General features: G+C 35.3%; 1 protein-coding gene across 6 annotated transcripts in view; it reads left to right on the plus strand.

The window, feature by feature from the left end:
* Positions 1 to 24,028, plus strand: part of GULP1 (GULP PTB domain containing engulfment adaptor 1) — a 273,910-nt gene that overhangs the window by 207,392 nt on the left and 42,490 nt on the right. For all 6 annotated transcript variants that reach the window (XM_042949408.1, XM_042949414.1, XM_042949412.1 and 3 more), the window contains 2 exons: positions 12,755 to 12,826; positions 18,658 to 18,756. In XM_042949408.1, coding sequence (XP_042805342.1) covers positions 12,755 to 12,826; positions 18,658 to 18,756 — 171 coding nt within the window. The remainder of the gene's footprint in view (positions 1 to 12,754; positions 12,827 to 18,657; positions 18,757 to 24,028) is intronic.

Here is a 24,028-nt window from a genome sequence, read left to right on the forward strand (position 1 = left end):
GTTCATCTGAAATACCAGTTCAGCAGTCTAAAAATAGCAAGTTTAAGTATTTGATGTATTACTCAAATGTATCATGGGAAATAAGAACGTATAATTCTTTTTGATACAAGTAATATATTGCAATATGATTTTGTATGTATAAATGGAAGTTTTTTTATATATAATTTGGAATTATAGTCACTAATCAGGTCATTAAATTTTTAGAAGTAGTCCAATAAGGACATAAAGGTCTGTGTTAATACCAGGATTAGAACTTTCAAAGGGCAGCTGAAAAATGCTCTCAAAAGCTGCTCAAGAATATGGGATGATTGATTTTTTTTAAAAGGCCAAAGAAAATCAAATAAAATCTGCATATAGCAGAATTGAAACAAAGCCAATTAAGCATTACAGTGAAGACTAAGTGGTGCTAGTTAGTGATAATTGGTTTCAAGTATCAAGAAAAAAATCTAAATAAAGTTGTTTTTAAAAAGAAAAAAAAGCCATGGACTTAAAAAAAGTAAACAAAATTATCAAATTGAAGTCGGAAGTACACAGGATTGGCCTAACGGTACCAAGAGCGTGAAGAATAAGTTGTGGTAGTGGAAACAGAATAGCTGTTGATTTTTATAATCGGTAAGGAAAGAATTAGGTTGTTAGCAAGTGACGCGAAACAGCATTATGTCCTCATATCAGCATCTGATTGCAAGGCAGACTCCTTAATGTAGGTGGACTCCACTGATCACAGAAAAGCAGTGACCCACTTCCTCCTTTGCTCCACTGTAGGAATTTCCAGGACCCTGCCTTTGTTGGGTGCTTCCTGCCTCTGTGTTTCCTCCTCTTTCACTTAATTCGTCAGAGTCACCAGTTCCCAGAAGATTTGTCTAAGCCCTGTTCATAGACTTATGTTGAATCTATAAAAGTATAAAAAAACAAAAAAACAAAAAACAAAAAAAACCCAAAAAACAACCCTGAGCCTGTTGAAAAGAATCAGAGTCACAAATCCTGTTTTTCTAGCATTATTCTAGGGTCTAGAACCAAATAAACACCTGTGCATCACTTAGTAGCAGTTATCAAATGCAAGCAAATATTTCTTGAATGTCCACTATGTGTCAGGCACTTGAAGCATGCAAGTTTTGCACACAACCCGCTTATAAGTATAGGGATATTTATCTACATTTTACAAGAGAAGAAGCTGCTGTCCCGCAATGTTAAGATTCATAGACCTATCAAGCGGTAGGGTCAGAATTCAAACCTTATGTTCCCGACTCAAACCCCTTAGCATGATTCCACCAAACCACCTCCACAGAGATCTTTGAGTTTTCTGTTCATCACTGTATCCAGGTACCGGGCATATAGCAGATCTTCCATAAGCCGCTGTTGAATAGAAGAAGGTTTGCTCTCACTAGTGCTTCTGGGGGGACCTGATGAAAATGAGGAGAACAGTGCATTCATAATCACTGACATTAAGCTTGTTTCAGTCTGTTCCAGAGCTCAGGGTTTTGTTTGTTGTTTGGTTTGTTTTTTCTCTTTTGTTTGTTTGTTTTGTTTGGTCTTTCCTTGCATGTGTTTGACTCTTTACATCTAGGAGATAAAACCCCAGGGCGCAGGATCCAGTCTTTGCTTAGACAAGTATAGCACACTAATGAAAGTTCCGCACACAGAAGGGCCTCGCAAAATTAACCAGGCCATATTAATCATTGACAGAAAGTCTGCTAAAAGAAATAAATACATCTGCATTTCAGGAGTGCCGTTAGCACACACTCATTTTTCATGCAGAAGAACTATGCACAACCTATCAAGATCGGAAAAGTAGATTTTCTTCCCTTTCTAAAGAAATGAGGACAGCAATTTGAGTAGTAAGATCTCCTAATGTGATAAGTCATTTTCTGTGATATTCAAGTGTGAAGGAGAAGTTCTGCGCACAGCTTGGGATGAGGTCTTCTCCAAAATGGCTTAAGATTTTAAAGCAAACTGGTCACTCACAGCCAGAAAACTCCACTGGAACAGTTACCGTATATTTGGAAGATTTCTTGTTGCGGTCTATTTTGATTGCACTCAAATAATGGTGCTCTAGGGAGAGTGGAATGAAAGGACCTTTGGGAAAACCCAGGCACCCTCTCTGATCATTGCAAATAAGGGCATAGCCTTTACTAGGTCAGGGATAGTGGTCCGTTTTGTTCACTGCTGTGCTCCTGCTCTAGAACAGTACCTGACATATAGATGATACACAAGAAATATTTTTGAAATGGTTTAGGATATAGAAATGATAATGATAATAATAACAATACAGTTGTTTGGAGGGGAAGGATTGGGAACACTATTCCCCGAGATAGGAGGGGTACTACAGCTTTTAAAGCTTCCCCCCCCCCCCCCAAAAGGGAGAGAAAGAGATAAATTTAGCTCAGGAAAGACATGAGGATTCTTGAAGTACTAGGGGCTTTTCCAGATAAATATATTCTTTCTGGAAAGAGTTCAGGGACACAAGCAGACCTGGGGCAATTACTTGGTCAAAGTTTAAACCTGAAGTAGAATAATAAGGAGTGTAATGTATTGCCAAAAGCTTAAGTAAGTTCCATGAAGATTAGGAATAAGAAATGAATACTTACTACCACTGTTATTCTATATTTTTTTATAAGCAAGGGAAAAGACATAATTGGTAACAATATTGAGAAAGAAAAGGAAATGTATTTCTCTTTATTGGTAATTATACTCCAGTACACTCAAATTAAAAAAAATAAGTAAATAAAACTGTACTTAAGAAGACAATTTGGTAAACTGACTGGATACAGGGTATTTCCTATAGTAACAATAACTTGTTAAACATTCAATTTTAAAAACCTTTTTTACCCAAAACTATAAAGCAACTAGGAATATATTTAGCAAGAAAAATACTTCGCCTTCCTGAAAACAGTGTAAACACTTACCGATAAAGCATCCACAAACAGGCATATCATGTATAGATACTATAAAAATCACACTTGTCTCAAGTTGTATATAATTGATTAAATTGCAATGAAAATTGCAATTAAGTTAAGTTACAGTAAGAATGAAGAAGAACAAATGTTTGAAAATAACCCCAAATTTTTTTTAGAAAAAAGATACACCTGTTTATGCTCTGCTAAGAATTGTATGTAGCAGCTTCAAGAACCAAACCGCAAATACAAGTGATTTAAAACAGGCTTTTGTTTTTTTTCTTGCTTCATAGCCCATTGTGAGTGGGTTGACTCTTTATATTTGCTTGTTGTGGCCATTTTGCTATTTTATTTTCATTTCTAAGCATAAATTCAGTGAATATTCACTCTGCGCCAGTCACTGGTTGCATTACCTCATTTAATTCTCACACAAACACTGAGTTTATCCCCATTTTATGAATGACCAAACTGAGGCTCTGAGCGTCTCAGGAAATAAATGATATTGGAAATACAGGTTACCTCAAATATTCTTTTGACTCCTTTAGATTTGAAGCATATTTCACAGTAGAAAGAACATATAACATAAATTTTAATTAGCCAAATGGATGTGGCATAAACGAGTAATATATACCCAGTGTACTATATTGTCTTTCATTCTATTTCTGTCTTATTTAAGGTAGCAAAAGTAGAGAGTATGTGTCTGAAAATAGAATGGCTGGAATCCTAGCCCCATCTCTGCTACCTAACAAGCTTCCTGACCTTGAGACCTTCCTGCCCTGACCTTCAATTTCCTGGTCCTCAGTTTCACATCTATAAAATAATGGGAGTGAAATGATAATATCTCAACAGTCCACAACCACACACAGTCCAGTCCACATTAGAGTGGATCTCAATAAGAAAATAGATAGTGAAGTCTGTCTGGCTTCAAAGCCCATGCTTTTGGTTCTCTGTATAAATTGGTTTATTTTTGTAATACTTGCTTTTTGCTTGTTTGTTTATAATTTTTTAATGTTTATTTTTGAGAGAGAGAGAGAGAGCACGCGCACACACACACACATACACACACACACATACACACACACACACACACACACACACACACACACGCGGGCGCGCGAGTGGGGGAGGGGCAGAGAGAGGGAGACACAGAATCTGAAGCAGGCTCCAGGCTTCTGAGCTGTCAGCACAGAGCCCAACGCAGGACTTGAACCCTCAAGCCGTGAGATCATGACTTGAGCCAAAGTCAGACGCTTAACCCACTATGCCACCCAGGTGCACCTGTAATACTTCCGTTTATAACAAAGTACAAGTGAATGCCCTGTCCTTCACTTTCCCTGTCTCATTTCTTAGATATGAAGGAAGTTTGACAGGGGAGGAGCCTCTGGGACAGGACAAAAATTCAATGCTGCTTCTTGTGCCCATGCGATTCCAAGTTCAATTTGGGAAACCCTCGGACGCTGATGATGAGCACAGTTTCTTGTTGTACCCAGTAGGTTTGTTTTGGCTTCAACCTAGAACTCTTATTTTAAAAGCAAGAGCCTATGAAAATAATACCCTCTATACCACATAAAAGAAGAACAGATGTAATTTAATAGAAAGTTGCTACAATAAAATGAGAAACCCAAGATCAAATCAGGTGTGTGTGTGTGTGTGTGTGTGTGTGTGTGTATGTGTGTGTGTGTGTAAATTTCCTGGCTCTCCTTTAAAGGACAAACTTCAGAGTATTTAGTTTAAAGGATAACCTTTCTTTTTGGTGGATCTATTTTAATTTTTTTTCAGGATTATGGTTTTGGTGATTAAGTAATAGGTTTAAATCTGATTGATTCTGACCTTTTGTTAGCAATTGACTGTTATGATGTGCTTTTAAATTTTTTTTTTCTTGCGTTACTTGGCACAGTGACATGGCAAGTCAGCCAAATAACGAATATAAAATTAAATTGGCTTACTCCTATGGCTTATCTCCTGGGTGCAGTTGAGTAGCTAGAAGGTTTAAATACTGTTTTTTGTTTGTTGGTTTGTTTGGCTTTTGGTATTTCTTTTACACATATCCAGTCACGTTAAGGCCAAGAAAATTAACCCTATCCCTTTGAAACTCTGCAACCTTGGTTATAGAGACATGCCCATTTATTTTTTCTACGTTTAGAATATCCATTGGTCATTATCCACCAATTATTTATTAACCTTAATGTTAGACAAATATTTCATGATGTAAGAAGTAGACATTATTTTCCCTTAATATTTTAAAATAGTTATATAGAGAACATATTATCTATATAAAATGGGCATGTTTTGAATTTGATATAAAACATGTATTTCATATATTTTTGTTATAAATTAGCTCTTTCATATGTTAAATAGTGTCAAATTTCATAGCAATTAGATTTATAACTCTTTAGTTAATTATTTCAATTGTTACTTATCTGACATTTTTAAAAAACCTGTATTATTCATAGAGTGATCTTAAAAACATTTGAGGAAGCAAGTAAAACATATTATAAATGAGTCTGTGGTGTGCAACACTGCTCTCTACTGGTAAAAAAAGCAAGTCATAAAACTGAAGTTTTCACATGAAAAAAAACAACTACAAATAATATTTGAAAATGAAGATGCAGTTCTCAAACTTTCACACGTTTTTGCAAAATGCTTATTGTAGGTATAATGGAATACAATGAATGAACTGGAAGAAATGAATACAGACATCACTTGAGATTAGTTTAAAAGAGAGGTCTATATCATTTTAATTAATTAAAAAATAGTTGTGAGACTTTTGGAAATTGAGCCAAATATGAAATATCTTAATAGCATTTTAATGTAAGAAGTCTATAAATATTTTTGTATATAATAGTTCGATGACATTTTTGTTTTTAATTTCAACAAAGTTGTTTTTAATTTTGTTTTTAAAATACTTTTTGTGAGTATATCTAAGTATCCAAATGTATTGAACAGAGAGATGTTATATGGGAAAGAACAATTAGCTTTATATTTTCAAAAATGTGCTTTGTATTTGTCAAAGTATTTATAGAAACGTTTTTAAAGATATTTTATAGTTTGTGGAAGATACATGCCATGTAGCCATACCTTTCAATATATAGACTAAGAATACATAAAACATTTTTAGATCATCTGACTTCTCTACAGTCTGATATATTCTAAATGCCCCTTTTGTGTTTTATGTCTTTCTTATCTGTCCATATTACTTAGTAATATTTAATGTTTTAATCTCAACTCTTTTAGTAACTCAGCTTGTAGTCAAAATTTAAATGCACACGTACACAATAATGCCCAATAAATAAATAAACCAGTCATATATAGTAATTTAAAAAGTTTTTTTTGTTTTCTTTTTTTTTTTATTTTTTAAATGTTTATTTTTTGAGAGAGAGAGAGAGAGAGAGGGAGAGAGAGAGAGAAAGCAAGCAGGGGAGGGGCAGAGAGAGAGAGAGAGAGAGAGAGAGAGAGAAGACACAGAATCCGAAGCAGGCTCCAGGCTCCAAGCTGTCAGCACAGAGCCTGATGCAGGGCTCGAACTCACAAACCATGAGAACATGACCTGAACCGAAGTTGGACGTTTAACCGACTGAGCCACCCAGGTGCCCCGTTTTTTGTTTTCATGTTTGTCTAATCTGCTTACTACTGTCATTGTAACATGAATTTGAAAGATAACATACCATATTTTCAATAATATTACCTCTTGGTTATGAGATAAAAGTTGATGCTTATTGCATTGATGTATTTTTCTGTAGTTTCTAAATTCCCTGTAGAGAACATGCATTAGTATTAAAATATCAGTGTTTATTCATAATTAAATGGAAATATTTTGTTGTAGTTTCAAAGCACAAGCACACAATTGTGGAAGACAGGCACTTATGTAAGGTCTAATGCCTGATCTTTCCTAAAAAAAAATAATAATAATGTACTGAGATTAATGTTGTCTATTTGTGACTATGAAGAAAAATAAATAACAATTTAAATACTTAAAGAAAAAATGCCTCCAACCATTACCACTTGGCACAGACTTGCCTCCAATCTCTGTCTTGCTCTTTGCCACACTGAAGAATGATACTTTGAATCTATATGTATAAAGCAAAATCAGTCTGATACTTATACTCTCATCATTTTTTTTTACCACATGGAGGAGCTAAAACATAAAGTTGCTAAAACAGAAAAGCAGTTATTTTTACTCAGAATGCTAAAAAAAAATTTGTGTTTTTCACTTAGGTAAATATCTAACTGGAAAACATTTTGAGATTGACTGTTTCATTCAGCATAATTCCCTTGAGGTCTATCCAAGTTGTTGTGTGTATCAGTAATTCATACATTTTTATTGCTGAGTGGTATTCCATGGTATAAATGTAACACAGTTTATTAACTCACTGAAGGACATTTGGGTTATTTCCAATGTTTGGCTGTTACAAATAGATCTACTTTAAGCATCAGTGCACAAAATATTTATTTATTTAATTTCTTAAATGTTTATTTTTGAGAGAGGGAGAGAGAGACAGAGCGCGAGCAGGGGCAGGACAGAGAGAGAGGGAGACACAGAATCTGAAGCAGGCTTCAGGCTCTGAGCTGTCAGCCCAGAGCCCAACATGAGCTCAAAGATCATAACCTGAGCCAAAGTCTGATACTTAACCGACTGAGCCACACAGGTGTTCCCGTGCACAAAATATTTACATGAATGTAAGTTTTCATTTCTTTGGAATAAGTACCCAAAAGTGCAGATGCTTTATCTATCCCATGGTAAGTACATGTTTAATTCTAAAAGAAACTACCAAACTATTGACTCGAGTGGCTGTACCATTTTATATTCCCAGCAACAGCAGTATCTATAATTGTATTTGCTAATTTGACAACCCTAATAGTAATATTAATGATACAAAAATTTCTGATTCCCTTTGGACTTTCCCTGAACACTTATCTTATTCCCAGTGGCAGCATTACACTCTTTCATCTGCCTCTGAACCACAGCAGCTGCCTGGGGACCCACGATTCTGGAACTTTACTCTCTCAGTTCCTGTGAGGCCCCAGTGCCAGAGTTCTGTAATCTATACCTACTACCCAGAATTCTGCTTCCCCAAGCTCCACTCTATATACCCAGCCACGAAGTGTGCTTCTCTACCTAACACATCAAAGGCATTTCAACCTCAGTGTGTTTGCATGTTTCATTTCATCCTTTCATTCATGTCTCTATCAAAATGTCACCATTTTAGAGAGGACTTTCCTGATCACACAATCTTAAATATTGTTCACACTACCCAGTCTGTCTGTGTTATTGTGTTGCCATCTAAAATATATTATAAATCTGTCTGTAATCTAGATATAAACAGAAATTAGATAAACAGAAATCACACACACACACACACATTCATACATTTACGTGCACACATACATATTTACTAGGATGTAAACTCCATTAGAACAGGGATATTTTTCCCCTCTTCCCAACTTTTAGTAAACGCTAGACTAATAGTAAATAGTTAAATATATATTTCTAGAGGAATAAATGAATATGTGGAACATTAACATTTGGGTGCTTAGTTTAATTTTTATTTTATCAAAGTTACCTGTGTCCATTTTAAACAGTTGAGTGTCTGTCTGATGCTTATAGTGAAAAAAGCAAAATGTTCCCCAGCTCTTCTCCCAGGTCTCACTCACTAAAGCAACCACTGTCAACTCTTCTGTGCATATTATATTCTTTATGTTTGGCTCTCTCCACTAGAGTTTGGGATTCGTAAGGGTGGGAAATTTGCTTTGCTGTCTACTGTATCCCCAAATAGTACTTGATAAATAGCAAGCACCCAACAATTAAATTGCCTGCATCACGTTTTTAATTTCCATGAGCTCTTTTTCGTTCTCTCAGTGTTGCTTTATATACTATCCTGTTTTTATCTTGGATGCAACATATTTATATGGGTTTCAGGTTTTTAGTCCTCTCTTTTTTGTCTCTGCTTTCTCTCCAAATCTTTTCTATGCTTTTTTGTTCCTGTTTCTTTATTTTTCTCCCAGTTTTCATGTGAGTGGTTTTTCTCAAATATATGCACATACTTGGTGTGTTTTGGGTTTGAAGGCTCAGGCACTCAAAGGCTGATTGGCAGTTCTGTGTATATGGGCAGGGCTTGTCAATTGGTGGTTGGTCAGGTAGCCCATCTGTTTCTTGTGGAAACCCCAATAGTCAGCAAAGATTGTCTCCCTCCCTCCCTTGGGCCACACTCCCTAGGGAAGAATCCTCCTACTTGAAGTTTATAAGTGAATGTCCTGGGAGACAGGATGGGAAAGGGGTCCAGCAGACTTTAAATTCCACATGTAGACTTTGGCTTAGACTTGTTCTTTCAGTGAGATTTCTTTTACCCTTCAGGCACCAGGCAGAGTGGAAAAAGATGAAAACCAAACCTACCTCTAATCCACATACAAGCTTTTTGATAGCGCGTGTAACAAGAGCATTTGTTATTTGTGAGTTTGTGCACCAGATTGTATGTTCCTAACTGTAAGCATTTAAGTGTTGAATAGTGTCTTAGGTCAGTTTCTCCAAGAATTAGATCCTGAGACAAAGACTTATGTGCAAGTGATTTAGTAAGAGAGTGCTCCCAGGAGCAACCAGTAAGAGTGTGGGGAAGCAGGACAGACAAAGGGAAGAAGTCAAGGATGAGTACATCATCAAGGGAAGCCCCAGCCTCAGTCTGATTCTGAGGGAAGCTCCACATGATAATATTAACTCTTAGGGTTTACCCGACCTCCAAGCAAAGGAGCTGGGCCTTTGAATTCCCACAGCAGTCATTGGTTAAGCAATGTGGTGATATTGGAGGGGAAGCAAAAAACTCCCAGGCATTTCTAGCTCAGCATTGGCAAAGTGGCTTCCTTGCCCAAAGGGAATCCTCTCAAGATCTGGACCGTGAACCTTTACCAGCAAAGTGTGGGGAAGCTGGAGGATGGGTCCCAGCACTGATAAAATGAATCCATCAAAGGAGAGCTGAGCAGGTGCCAACAGTATCCACTAAATTTTAGTGTCTTCTCCATACAGTCATAAATAAAGAAACGGAAATCCCCCATAATTATAAAACACTTTGCAGTTTACAGAATTGTGTGTTTTTTTGTTTTGTTTTTTGTTTTTGAATCTCATTGCAACTGATCTTTAAAAACTTTTATAAGGAGAAAAGAACAATCACTATCCTGGTTTTTCAAAAGTCAAATTAATCAGAGATTAAGTGACTTTTCTTACATCTTCAGATCCCAACCTAGAGTTTATTATTCTGGCATGCTGCATCATATTTAGGAGTTATTTTTATAAATATTTTATACAGACATATGGAATGCATATAAATATGCTTTAATTAACCTGAGTATCATGATGACTTTTATAACTTAAAAAATACAGGAAATATAATAAGGCATGATCTATTTTTCATTTTTATAATTATTTCCATTTAGGTTATCTAACATTACATAGAAAAATTAAGTGGTTAGCTCCATATTTGATGTCTGCACAGTTTCTACCATCATTCAAGGCTTCTCTCTGTTTCATTCCTCAATGATTTAATGAAAGCCAGTGTGGGGTGGGGGAAAACAAAATATGAAAAGGTTCCTGGAGCCCTGCAAGAGGTTAATTCATTTAGAATGTACTTGGAGTTCTTCCATAATTTTCCCATGTGGGCCTATTTACATATAATACTTATGACTCATGGCATTTCTGCTGAGGAATGAATATTCTTCCATAAATATTTCCAGTAACTCTTACAGTCTGTTATTGACACATCAGACATTTCCTTCTAGTTCAAGAATCACCAAGAAAGAGTCTACCTTTCCTTACTGCTTTTGCTAACTCTCCACCACTCACTAATGGAGAATTTCTCAGTGATTTGATAAATTCAGAGAGAATGAGGACAGGAATTTACCCCCGGTGGTGGATTAACTCGGAACTAAATAGCTCCTATTGTGTTAACTCTCCTCCTGTCACTTGAACCCTTTATCCCTTCTGGAGGATCCAAAACAGTGCTTTTCAAACCTGGTGACACATTAAAAACACCTGGGGAGCTTTAAAATGCACAGATGCCCTGGCTCTGCCCCAGACCAATTAAATCAGATTCTTTAGGCTCTGGTCTAAGTTTAAAGCTCCCATGTGATTTTATCACGCAGCCAAGGTTGAATACACTGATCTGGAACAGAAGAAATCTGACAGGTCCATTGGTGTCAAGAATAGATTTGCCTGTGTCTCGAATCTTAGAAGTAGCTTTCAATTCCTTTTAAGCTGAGAATTTCTTCATTTATTTTGGTCTTTTTTGAAAGACTGGTTGACCAACTTGAGGTCACAGCTGGGCAAGCCAAGTGCCTGATGCTACTGTTATCTAGGCCATGGTAGCAGTTATTTGATACAGTTAGAGCATGTAAGGAAAAGGAACTGTTATACCTTATAGATTCTGAGAATTCAAACTTCTTTCCCCCTAATGTTTCTTCCTAATGCCTTAAAGATGCTGATTTATTAGACCAAGGATCTATGTTATTCTATTTTAACTTGCTCCCTGGGTAATTCTTATGCTGGTAATACGGAGAGCCCATTTTGAAAAACAAAACTCTGATTTTTTTTGTTTTTTAGTTGTTATTGTTACTTTTGTAAGAATGAAGGAAGGAATAAAAAGATACTCTGACATTATTATATTGCTCCTTTGCATTCTTTGATTTAACATATAAAAAGATTCTACTTACTCATTTGATATACAGTGTGTACACACACACACATACACGTCGATTTATATAAGTGATGAATTCATAATTCACTCTAGTGTTTTAATTGGTACTATGTGACAAAAAGTCTGAGAAATTATATACACTTACTGAATTGAATGATTATTTGCTATTTACATAGAAATATTTTATAGAATAATAGCCATATTTCAATTCAAATTAGTCTTACATATTTCATGAGATTGGACTTCTGTTTAGGGGGTTTTATATCTCTCCAGCATAGAGATTTTATTACAGTGTGGTAATTATTATGAAACGTTTTCTTTTTGTGGGGGAATAGGTCAGGTATTCACTAAAAACCTTCAGGGATATTTTAAAATTCAGTAAAATTGTTGATAATACAAATTTTATTTTTTTAACGGAGTTTAGCTTGTAGCTCTGATGGATGAAGTAATGAGGTTAAAAAATTTGTATTTTTTTCATGATATATGAGTGTCATAATTGGAAAACAAAGAAAATGTTAATGTAAAATTATGAACTGTATGAAATCCTATTAATATCTTAAAATATACCATTGACATTTAAATCAAGTAACAGGGACACTTGGGTGGCTCAGTCTGTTGAGCTTTGGCTCAGGTCATGATCTCAGGGTTCATGGGTTCAAACCTCGTATTGGGCTCTCTGCTATAAGTTCAGAGCCTCCTTTGTCCCTCTGTCTCCCTCGCTCTCTGTCCCTCCCCACTTGCACACATGTGCGTTCTCTCTCTCTCAGAAATAAATAAACATTAAAAAGTCACGTAACAAATAAAAAGCATTTATATGCTTTGGATTTACAGATAAGTCAATAATTTTTATTATTAATGTGTTTTAAGTTGTAAATATTGAAGCCAACTTTATTCTTTTCCTTCTAAAATGAAGTAGCTTTAGTTTTCTTTCCAGTAAATATCTTCAAATAAAATACTTAGGAGAATATGTTTTTAAAAAATCTTTGACTAATAGGAATTGGATATGGCTAAGTAAATATATTTACATTTTCATATAAAATAAATTAATAACTCCTCTGTGTAGTTAAGATTTGGGTTTGCATTTCTGCCATACCATGTGTATACTGTTATGCCATGTTATAGTTCAAAATGATTTGATGATGGACGATGTCATAAAGCCTGTATTTGACAAATGGCCCTTTTCAGTTTCTTGGCAGTACAGAAGTGGAGCAGCCTAAAGGAACAGAAGTTGTAAGAGATGCTGTGAGGAAACTAAAGGTAGGGCAAGCCCTCCACATATGTGTCTAGTGTATTGATCCTGTCTTAAGTCACCAGTAGACTGATGGATATTCAAAGCGTGAATAGCTCTGTGGCAGGTATAGCTTTGTCCTTTTAAAAATGGGCTATTGTAAAAAAAAAAAAGAAAAAAGAAAAAAGAAAAAAAAATGGGCTATTGAATAAATATCACCAGATCGGGGAAACATATTTAACAATAAATGTGAATACACAATATATTTTCTGAATGTGGCACATTCTTCCTATTTTTCCATAATTTCTCATACTCAACAACAACAAAGTGGCAGTATTCCCTATGTGTTGACCTTTGGTAGCTTGCCTTTATCTCGCTTGGACAATGTAGACTCATGCCCCGACTTGAAAACTAGTAATGGTATAACAACTGGGTCTCATAGGTAGGATATGACATCCACCAGTTGGAAGTGTAGAGTTGGGAGTTGATTTCATGGGGAACTGGTGAGACCAAGAGAGCAGAGGAGATATTTAATAAGCAACTCCATACTCACAATCACATTTCCTGAGAAAATTTTCTATTAAGATGTCTCATATCTTAGCATGTTTTTCTAAGTATACCCCATCCCAAAAGAATTATCCCCATGTTCTCATGGAGATAATAAGATGGGAAAAACCCCTTCAACAGAATTCTCATCTTTATCTCATTAAGAAAATCTAGCATACCACTACTTTTTTTTAACAAAATGTGTTGTTATTCTCTGTAGTTACTCTCACAATTTTTTGGGGAAACAATCCTTCCCTAACTTTATTAGTTTAGAGATCATCCAGTTATTTGACAAGAGAGCTAGGCCTTTGATTGTGCCTGGCAAAGTCATAGACGTATAGTGTCATTTTTCATTGAACATGTCCTCTCAGTTGGAATCTACTGAGTGTTCAAGTTGAGGAAAAGTTAAAGCGGAATGGCATGTATTCTGGGGGAAGAAAGTAAAATGGATAATACTTTCATCTACCCATTGTATATGTCAATAATTTACTAATGCTTTCAAGTAAATATGCTAAAAGGTTCCAAGATGATACGTGTCCCATTTGGTAAAAAAGTGGACTAGGCAAGCATTTCTTTCCACCACTCATTAGGTAATAATTCAGCTTGCCCTGTTTAGCCAGTACTTTTAAGCACTAATACAGGATTAACAAGGTTGCACAGTTTATCAACAACATTTAGGATAAGATTCTATTTAAATGTTCAAAATATTGCAAACTTGTCATGAATCCAGCTTCAATACAGTCAGAATTTTTTTATAGAAGAATAATAGAATTTACACTTAATGTGTCTTTGTATCTAGGACGTTCTTTATTCAGTCAGCGCAGGTCCCAAACCAAAAAGATTCAACTACATCATGATTAGATAAAATGTAGAGGCGTTTGAAATGAAGTGCTTTTAAACAGTGGCTAGTTTTTCTACATTTTTGTGAGAATTTATTTGCAGTTCTGTGTCATTTCAAATTTGGAAATGTACTCTGTTAATAAAGGAATGTGATTTACAGTAAGTATGCAGTATAGTTTAAAAATGCATGTTCACGTGATAATTTTTGCCTTTCAAGTGTCTTCCAAAATAAATATTTAATGAGCAATTTTTACACTGCTGATTGCAAAAATTTTGTACATCAGGAAAGCGTGTTTAAGGGTAATGATTTTTAAATAAATTAAAATGAATAAAACAATGCTCTTTGTTTAATTTTATTTTTTTTTATATATATATATATATATATATATATATATATATATATATATATATATATATATATATATATTTCTTGGTGTCAGAGGTCAGAGGCTACAATTCAAAGCCTTCAAGAGTATTTACATTTATTTTAGAAATGTAGACCCTGGCTAACCCTGGCTCCTCTTTAATTCTGTTGTCATGTAGAAATGGCCAGAAGGTGGTGCTATGGTTCTACCAAAAACAACAGCAAAAAATTTGCTCATAAACTATATTTTGTGTACACATCCCCCATTTTAATTTCCTGCTTCTTTTTCTTAAATAGGTGTATTTCTGGCTGCCTTTTTATCTATTATAGTTCAGTATTTTGTTTTATTTGCCACATAAGTTAATATTTTATTTATATTCACTCAGTTTTCAAAACTGCAATATTTTATGTACGGGTTTCTGACAGGAACTTAAAATTTAGCATTAATATAAAATGGAATACTTAGAATATTTTCAATAATGTATTTTATCATGCTTTTATGTTTAATTATGCCTGCTTATTTTTTGAGAAAAATTTAAAAATTTTGATTTTATTACATACTACTTTTCTATCATTTTGTAGAGAATTTGTATTTATACTTTAAACATTTTTCATAAATCAAATAATTTCTATAAGTGTTAGTTTTTACTTTCAGGTTTCATATTGGCCAAAATAACATATTTTCTATTTTTTAAACATGTTCAACTATTTCTATTTCTTAATCATGTTTTAGCCTAAGATTTAAGAAATTGCCAAATTTTCCAAAATGTCATCAAATGTAAAAAATGTAAAAAACCTTTCAACTTCTACATATTTAATAGTATTGTTATTGTAATGAATTTTATTTTTAATGGTGTTTTATTTATTTTTATCAATACAACTAGTACAAATGTCAAAGGACTCCATATATTTTTTAAACAGTCTGCTTATGATGTTTACATGTGGATGACAATTGATATATAGATCCAAAACTTCTTAGTTTCCCTGGGAAATAAGCAGGGAAGCAGCATTCCTGAACCCCAGTTTTACAGGAGAGATACCTTACCTCAATACAGCTGAATTAAAATTACATGAAGCTACCTCAAGGAAGGAGGACTTGGGAATTGCTGCTGAATTCTGTTAATCTTGGTCTTTTTCCATTCAACGTCACTCTTTCTATGTAGCTTAGCACTATTTTTGTCTTCATAACCAGTTATTTAATTAATAAAATGTTTAGGGCTTAGGTTAATTATATACATACATACATACCTGATTCCTCATAGAATCATTAGAACATGCTTAATTAAATTAATTTACAAGAGTTACAACGAGAAATAGTATCTCCGAATATTTGATACACAGTAATAAATTCATTGGTTTCCTTTCCTAATAATGTGTATTCCCTTAGCAGTACACTTAGATTCATTTTTTTAAAGTCCTCTGAGAAATACATAGAAATAGTGTGATTATATTGAAAGCCAGTAGAGCTCACTGTAAGAAATGTTCTACTTACTAGTGACATATACTTAACCAACTACTTTATGAACTTCAAGAAATGCTTTATTTTCCTCCATCATTTTATGATGTTTTTATTTATGTTTTGTTTTCACTTGTTTGTTTTCAGGATGCTTAGGGTTTACCCCCTTTAAATATTTTTTATTGGAATATTATAGGCAAATTTTGGTGGTAGATCACTATTAGTTGACCAAGAAATGAATCCACTGAAGCAAAAATGGAAAGGAATTTGCAAAAAGGCTTTTCAAACATTAATATTCACATAGTAAATAGGGAGACAAAAGAATGTAGTGTAAGCAAGAATGATGAGCATGTCTTCAACATGTAAAGTAGAAATATTTTGGAACACATTTACGACGTCTGTCAGCAAAACAGACTTCGAGTGAGAGGGGGCATGTAAGCCATAATACAGTAATCTTAGATTTCAGAAGGAAAAAAAAGGACGGGAATGAGACTATTTATATTCTGTTTAAAATATAAAATGATAGAGCAAATATAACCTTAGACATAATTGTTTACAACATCTGTGCAACCATTAAAGCTAATGACCATTATAAGCCTTAATATACATGAAAACAGAACTGGGAGGTTTTTCTTTTTGTTTTGTTTTGTTTTTTAAATACAGAAAATGGGTTGTGCTTTCTTTTTCCTGGCAGGAAAGAAGTCACTCAGTAGATAAGTTTAATATTAGTAGTTGCTCTGCGATAGACTTTGGGAAAAAGTAAAAGAGGTCACAGGAATGGTTGTGTCTAGATGTGGAAAAGGCCACAAAAGCCACTGCTCATTGTCTTGTTTCTGGAAAAGAGCTGCGCCTTGGAGGCCAGCTGAGCATCCTTCTGCAGCCCGAGATGGGAGTGGCTTTGTTCAGAGGCTTTCACAGAGATAGAAGCGGCTGACTTATTTTGTAAGCCTTCATATGTGAAAACCCTCAAATTGTTTTAATTATACCAATGCAGGAAGGAGATTATGAAGGGAAAATAAACAAAATTAATCTACTTTCTTTGGGAGAGAGCTGGAATAATTTTTAAAGATCTGAAACAAAACATGTTTCTTAAAGACATACAAAAAATGGTTTGGCACAAATTCGTCAAATTCATGTGCACAATGTAAGACTTCTGGATACAAAAAAAGAACTGCCTACATTCATAGAACAGGACAGATAGCAAGCTAAAAAATTATACCTCACAAAATGAAATAAAACAAATGGTACTCCCCCACCCCCACCTCCCATATTATTAAGCAGACACTTTAAGACATTCGTGTATGCATTAATTATAATACTCTGATGGCAGTGCAAAGCCATGAAAAGAGAAAAGGAGCTTTTAACCACTCTGTGCTCCAGGACTGAACTATACCATGTGTATTCACATCTGTCCTAAATTAGAGATGCACAATGCAAATAAATATGACATACAAAAGAGGACTGAAGCCCCACCCTGCCTTACATATAATCTATTTTGAGTCAAGTTAGGATGATCCATATGCTGAAAAAAATGTTATAATAGTAGGGAAAAAAAATTTTAAGCCCTAGAAGAGGAGTAAAAATCCTATTTTTTCAATGTTTCTTTCCAGTTTTGAAAAATAAAGGTAGGAGGAGAGTGGAAAGAAGGAGAGTACTGAGAGAGTAGCATTCCCAACAGCATTGCCAAAATCAAGACATTCAGTAAACTTTGAACTTCAGATAAACAACAAACAATTGTTTAGTGTAAGTGTGTGTCCAAGAAAATGCATGGGACATACTTACACTAATTAGCATATATGAATTACATGTGTGTGTGTGTATACACACACATATATGTGGAGGGTAGATGTGTATTCTAAAATAGAAGTTTTTTTTTTTAATTAACCATTTAATATTTAAATTTAACTGGGCTCCTGTAATTTTTTCCATCATTAGATCTGGCAATGATGGGAGAGAGGTAGAAACACCACCTATAAAGTGCATGAATATTGGGATTTTTTTTTTATTTTATAACAAAACCTAATTAGCATTTGCATATACTTACCAATTCAACAAGAAGTTACAATAAATACTACCATGCAAGCATTAGGAAACTATTTAGGTTTTCAAGATACTCATAATTCTAGTCTGGATCTAGTTCTTAGTCTTTTAGCTGGGATAATTACCTCAATTCATAGCTTCAATTTAAATATGGTAATCTGTCTCTTTTCATTCATTGATTTGATTGGGTAGGATGGATACCAAATGAGGTATCTAGAAATGACAAGGGTGGCATATCCAGCTCTGGTGAACTGTAAGTTCTCTAAAGGTATTTTTTAAAAAAACAAGATCCACAGAAAAATAAATCGGTCTTTGCTCATCTTCCCACAGAGTTTTCATTGTCTTAACTAATTCGTATGAATATAACTGTTTAAACATAATGAAAGAAGTACATTAAAAAAGTTCTTAAAAATTATTCAATTATCAATCTGATTTTAGTGATAGTAATGGTAGATTATTATGATTACGAAATATTTTCAAGCTATATGGAGTTTATAAAATACTTCATAATGGGTAATAATTTATTTAATGAAAGTCCAACACTGAATACAAACTTTGTGTTTATTCTCCATAGAAACAGAATTACAGTTTTCTGAATAATTTTTCATTTGTAGTTTGCAAGACATATCAAGAAGTCTGAAGGCCAGAAAATTCCTAAAGTTGAGCTGCAAATATCAATATATGGAGTAAAAATTCTAGAACCTAAAACAAAGGTAAGGCTTCTTTCTGAATGTCAGAACCCTCCAATCTTTCCTTAATGGAAGTTATGTACCTATTTCAATAAATATTTAAAATTGCTTACCAACTGGAACTGGTTAGTCCTCAGTTAATGACACTTTAAAATTCTGTAGGATTTTTAAGGGGAAAAACAACTTTTGGGAGTGCTTCCAAAGTGGTCTGTTCTTCAGCCTGTGTTTGGGATGGAAGCGTATTTAACAGTGTTTGGTCTTGTTTTCAGTGTCTTTTCCTTTGTGTGCTGTGAAAGAGATGTGTGAAGTGTGGTTCACTGAGTATGAAAGGAAAACAAAAGCTGTGTGTTGTTTATTAAAATGTTTTGGACTGCCTTTTATTGCCCGTGGACATAATCAGTGTGTGTTAGTTTCCTAAGGCTGCCATGATAAAATACCACAGATGTGGTGGATCAGACAACAGAAACTTATTTTCTCACAGTTCTGGAGCCTGGAAATCCAAGACTAAGCTCACAGCGTTGGTTTCCTCTGAGGCCTCTCTCCTTGGCTTGCAGATCGCTGCTTTCCTCCTGCCTCTTCACGTGGTCACCTGTGCACACACACCCCTGGTATCTCTGTGTGTGTCCAGTTTCCTTTTCCTATTAGGATACCATTCAGATTGGATAAAGGACCATCCTAATGGGCTCACTTTAATGTAGTCACCATTTTCAAAACTTCTCTTCAAATACAGGCACGTTGTGAGGTATGGGGAGCTAAGGCTGCAGCATATGAATTTTGGGGGAATAGAATTCAGCCCATAATACAGCATAAACTTAAAGTTCTTATATGTAGAGCCCTTTCCCCTGTGAATGCAATATAATCTATTCTGTCTTCACATTAATTAATGTGGATTTGTTAGGGACTGAATTGTTTTTAGACAAAATTTCTATGTTGAAGCCCTAAGCCCCAATGTGACTGTACTTGGAGATAGAATTAAAGAAAAAAATTTTTTTTAATGTTTATTCATTTTTTTGAGAGACAGAGAGGGTGAGAAAGACACACACACATAGACTCCGAAGCAGGCTCCAGGCTCTGAGCTGTCAGCACAGAGCCTGATGTGGGGCTGGAACTCACAAGCAGAGAGATCATGACCTGGGCTGAAGTCAGAGACCCAACGGACTGAGCCACCCAGGTGCCCCTAGAGATAGAATTTTTTTTAATGTGTATTTATTATTTTTGAGAGACAGAGAGGAGAGAGCATGAGCGGAGAGGAGCACAGAGAGATGGAGACATAGAGTCTGAAGCAGGCTACAGGTTCCAAGCTGTCAGCACAGAGCCCGATGCCAGGTTCGAACCTGCGGGTCTCAAACCCATGGACTGTGAGATTATGACCCGAGCCGAAGTTGGATGCTTAACTGACTGAGCCACCCAAGGCGCCCCTAGAGATAGAATTTTTTCAGGTAATTATGGTTACATGAGGTCTTAATGAGGCCTTAATCACACTAAGACTGGTGTCCTGGTAAGAGGAAAAAGAGACATCAGGGATATGCAAGCTCCAAGGAAAAGCCATGTGAGGACACAGTGAAAAGGCAGCCATCTGCAACCCATACTGAGAGAGGCTTCAGCAGAAACCAAACCTGCCAACACCTTGATCTTGGACTTCCAGCCTCCAGAACTGTGAGAAAATAAATCTCTGTTGATTAGGCCACGCGGTCTGCGATGTTTTGTTAGGGCAGCCCTAGAAAGCTAATACAGTATGTTATTCACCATGCTTCAGAATTATTGTTTAATAATTTTGATAAGACCATGAAAATAAGTTGGGAAAAGTCAATTAACATTCAACTTCAATTCATCTTACAAATATATGTTGTCAATGCTTTCCTCTGACACCGTGGCATACTTACTGACAAAATTAATTCGATCTGAAGGCCTAAGGAAACCCTGGCCTATAAACAGATTATGAAACCATTTTTCATGGGTCTGTAACTTGCCTTTGGTCGCTTCATCTATGTGCGATGTCTGACGATGTCTTGCTCTTCAAAGTGTGGTCTGCAGACCAACATGATCAGCTTCACCTGGACGCTTGTTAGAAATACAGACTCCCAGGCACATTGCAGACCTACTGAATTGGAATCTATACAATTTAGGAAGTCATGCAGGAATTCTCACGCACCTGAAGTTTGAGGTTCTGGCGTGGTGCATAGTCTGCTTGTAGTAGCTCTCCTTTTCAAACTGTGGTCCATGGAATACTTGCGTAAAAAATACCTGACATTTGCAAAAATAAGTTCTGAGGCCTTATCTTAGCATGCTGAATCAGAGTTTCCATGGAAGTTTTACATTTTTAATATATGTGAGGAGAACTGGACTGTGGCATGGATGTACCCACAGTTATTGTCCAAACTACAGAACAATGGCATTCCTTCATAGTTCTCAAGCCATGAATTTAAGGCCTCCCACAAATACCCTGTTTAATTTCCTCCCATGAGCCGCACTCAATATTAAATAAGAAACAAAGAAATAGAGACTTTGCTTGGGTGATGGCTCTTCCCCACTAACCGCTGCTGAGGTAGCTAAAAGAAAAGAAGTGGTGAGAGAATAGTCGAAGATCTATTTAAGACCATAATGGAATATATATAGTTTACTGGGAAACAGAGTAGTTGAAAATGAGGCCTAATTTACTGAACAGGTGGGTTGGCTCAGATTACTTCATGAGGCAAATGGTGGTTACGAAAGAATAGTGGGCTGAGGAATAAGTTACCGAGTGACAATGAAACCAGATGTGTAGTCTTATTTGCAATTAAAAAGAAAAGCAGCCTTAGTCCTGCATTTCCAGTTGTTTATTTATTTAGAGCGAGGGAAGGGCAGAGAGAGAGGGAGAAAGAGAATCCCAAGCAGGCTCCATGCTGTCAGTGCAGAGCCCGACACGAGGCTCAATCTCATGAACTGTGAGATCATGACCTGGCCAAAATCAAGAGTTGGATGCTTAACCGACTGAGCCACCCAGATGCCCCAGTCCTGCATTTCCTTTTTTAAAATTAACTGGCTATACAGTGGCAAATGATCAGTCAGAACAGGTCATTTGTGTTTAAAATGTCTCGTAAGCCATGTAGACCTCATAACAGTTTTAAAGTATATGTGTATATAATTAATAATTAATTCAATTTCTTACGTGAATGTTTAGGCCTTGTTAAGCACACCATGAGAGAAGAAGGGCTGATAATGCACTTTATGTATCATCAACATGTGCTCTTGTCCTTTTTTATTTGAGTCTGCCCATACTGTATCCTAGGCTATAAAAATTTCACCAATACTGGAATGTATAAATTATAATCTAAACCATTCTCCTATTACTAAACATTTAGAATGCTTCAGATTTTTCATCTGATATAAAATTTAAATATTTAGAAAAATACAAATATGATTAAATGCAGTGCACAGAGGAAACTTTATTGTTTAGAATTGACAGTTTAGGGGCGCCTGTGTGGCTCGGTCGGTTAAGCGTTGGACTTCGGCTCAGGTCATGATCTCATGGTTTGTGAGTTTGAGCCCCGCACCAGGCTCTGTGCTGTCAGCTCAAAGTCTGCAGCCTGCTTCAGATTCTGTGTCTCCTTCTCTCTCTGCCCCTCCCCAGCTTGCACTCTGTCTCTCTCTCTCTCTCTCAAAAAAAATAAACATTAAAAAAAATTAGAATTGACAGTTTAATAATGGCAGATCCTCAGAAGAACACAAAATATAAAGACAAAAGTTCTACAAGATGACCTAACTAACATGCGGGGGTTGGGGTGTAAAAAGAGAGACAGATGGATTATGGAAATGCAAATATAGTTCAGTGTTATTAGTTGGTGATTCTAAAGTCCCCCATAGTGAGTCTTCCAGGACCGTGAGTTGCCCATTGACAGCCTGTCAACCTTATCACTCTGTTCTCTAAACTTTTGACTGTCAGATGCACAAGCCTCCCCTAACCTAAATTCCATTTACAAAACATCAGTGACGTGGGCTTCAACCAATGCGATTAGCCAATTGACTTTTGAGCATCATATTTTGCCTTACCCAATCAATAGCACCAAAGCTTTTCTTCCCTATCCCAAAGTCTCAGTTTCTATAATTAATAGCTAATTTTCAAAAGACCCAATTGAATTTTTCCCTAAAAGCATAGATTTTCCAAGATTTTAATAGGAAAGAACCATCTCTTTTTTCATTGCTAACAAATCAAAGGGCAATCTTGGGAGTCTTAAATCTTTGAAATGCCTTATAAATTCAATTGTATTACATTTGAATAGAGAACACCTGACTCTTCACATATATTATATAAGAACATAAGAGTATCTGACTCTTCACCAATATATTGCATAAGAACGTTAGAGTACCTGACTCTTTACCCATATATAGAATGTACCATTTTTTAAATCTTTTAAAAAAAGAAACAAACAAAAAAGGATTTACCAGCTTTGGTGAATATCAGTACCCCTAGGAGACTCCTGAGAATGCTGATTGCTGGAGTCCACTCAGGATTTTCAGATCCAGAATCTGCAGAACTAGACTGAGTATCTCTATCATAAGAAAAAAAAAAAAAAACACTAAAGACACCTGTTCATGTGACTCTGATACAGCTTGTGTGCAGACGTGTATTTAGGAGCTACTATTTGAGGAGACCTAAGTGAATCAGAACAAAATCTGTCATTCATTTTATTTTGGTATATTTATTTTATTTAGTCGTAATTAAAAAATATTATGTTCCTAAAATAAGTTTATTTATAGTAAAATATACATGTATGGGGCAGGATTTAAAAATTCATTGTTAATCTAACATGGACTTCATAGAAAATAGGCTCTTTTTCTATGCCATTTGGATGGATGAAAATAGAAGTGAAAAGCAATCTCAATTTGCTCCAATATCTTTCCGTCTGTATCTTTTCCCCTTTCTGCTTTTCTTACTTGTCCTTCAAATGAGGATTATGCAGTACTGAAAGAGGTGGTATAGGTGAATTGGGGATTTACTTATTTTTTGTTCCAACTCCAATAAAATACTGTAGTGTTAAAGTTTAATTGTGTTCTCACTGTGACATTGTGTTCTTGAGTCTGTCCTGTCTCTTCAAAAATTAGTGCTACATTTAAAATTCATAAAGATCTATCACAACAAAAAATTCACTAAAATAATAAAATTGCAAGTTTTAGCTTTTCAGTCTTCTTTTGTAGGAAGATAACTCTGCTAATTTAAAGAAAAATTATGATGATTCTCAACTGTTATTGCCAAAGGCTATCTGTGACCATACTGGTTGGTGAGTGAACAAGGGACTGTGTTTTACCACCAGCTTAT

Source organism: Panthera leo, chromosome C1 (assembly GCF_018350215.1).
Source record: "Panthera leo isolate Ple1 chromosome C1, P.leo_Ple1_pat1.1, whole genome shotgun sequence".
Lineage (NCBI taxonomy): Eukaryota > Metazoa > Chordata > Mammalia > Carnivora > Felidae > Panthera > Panthera leo.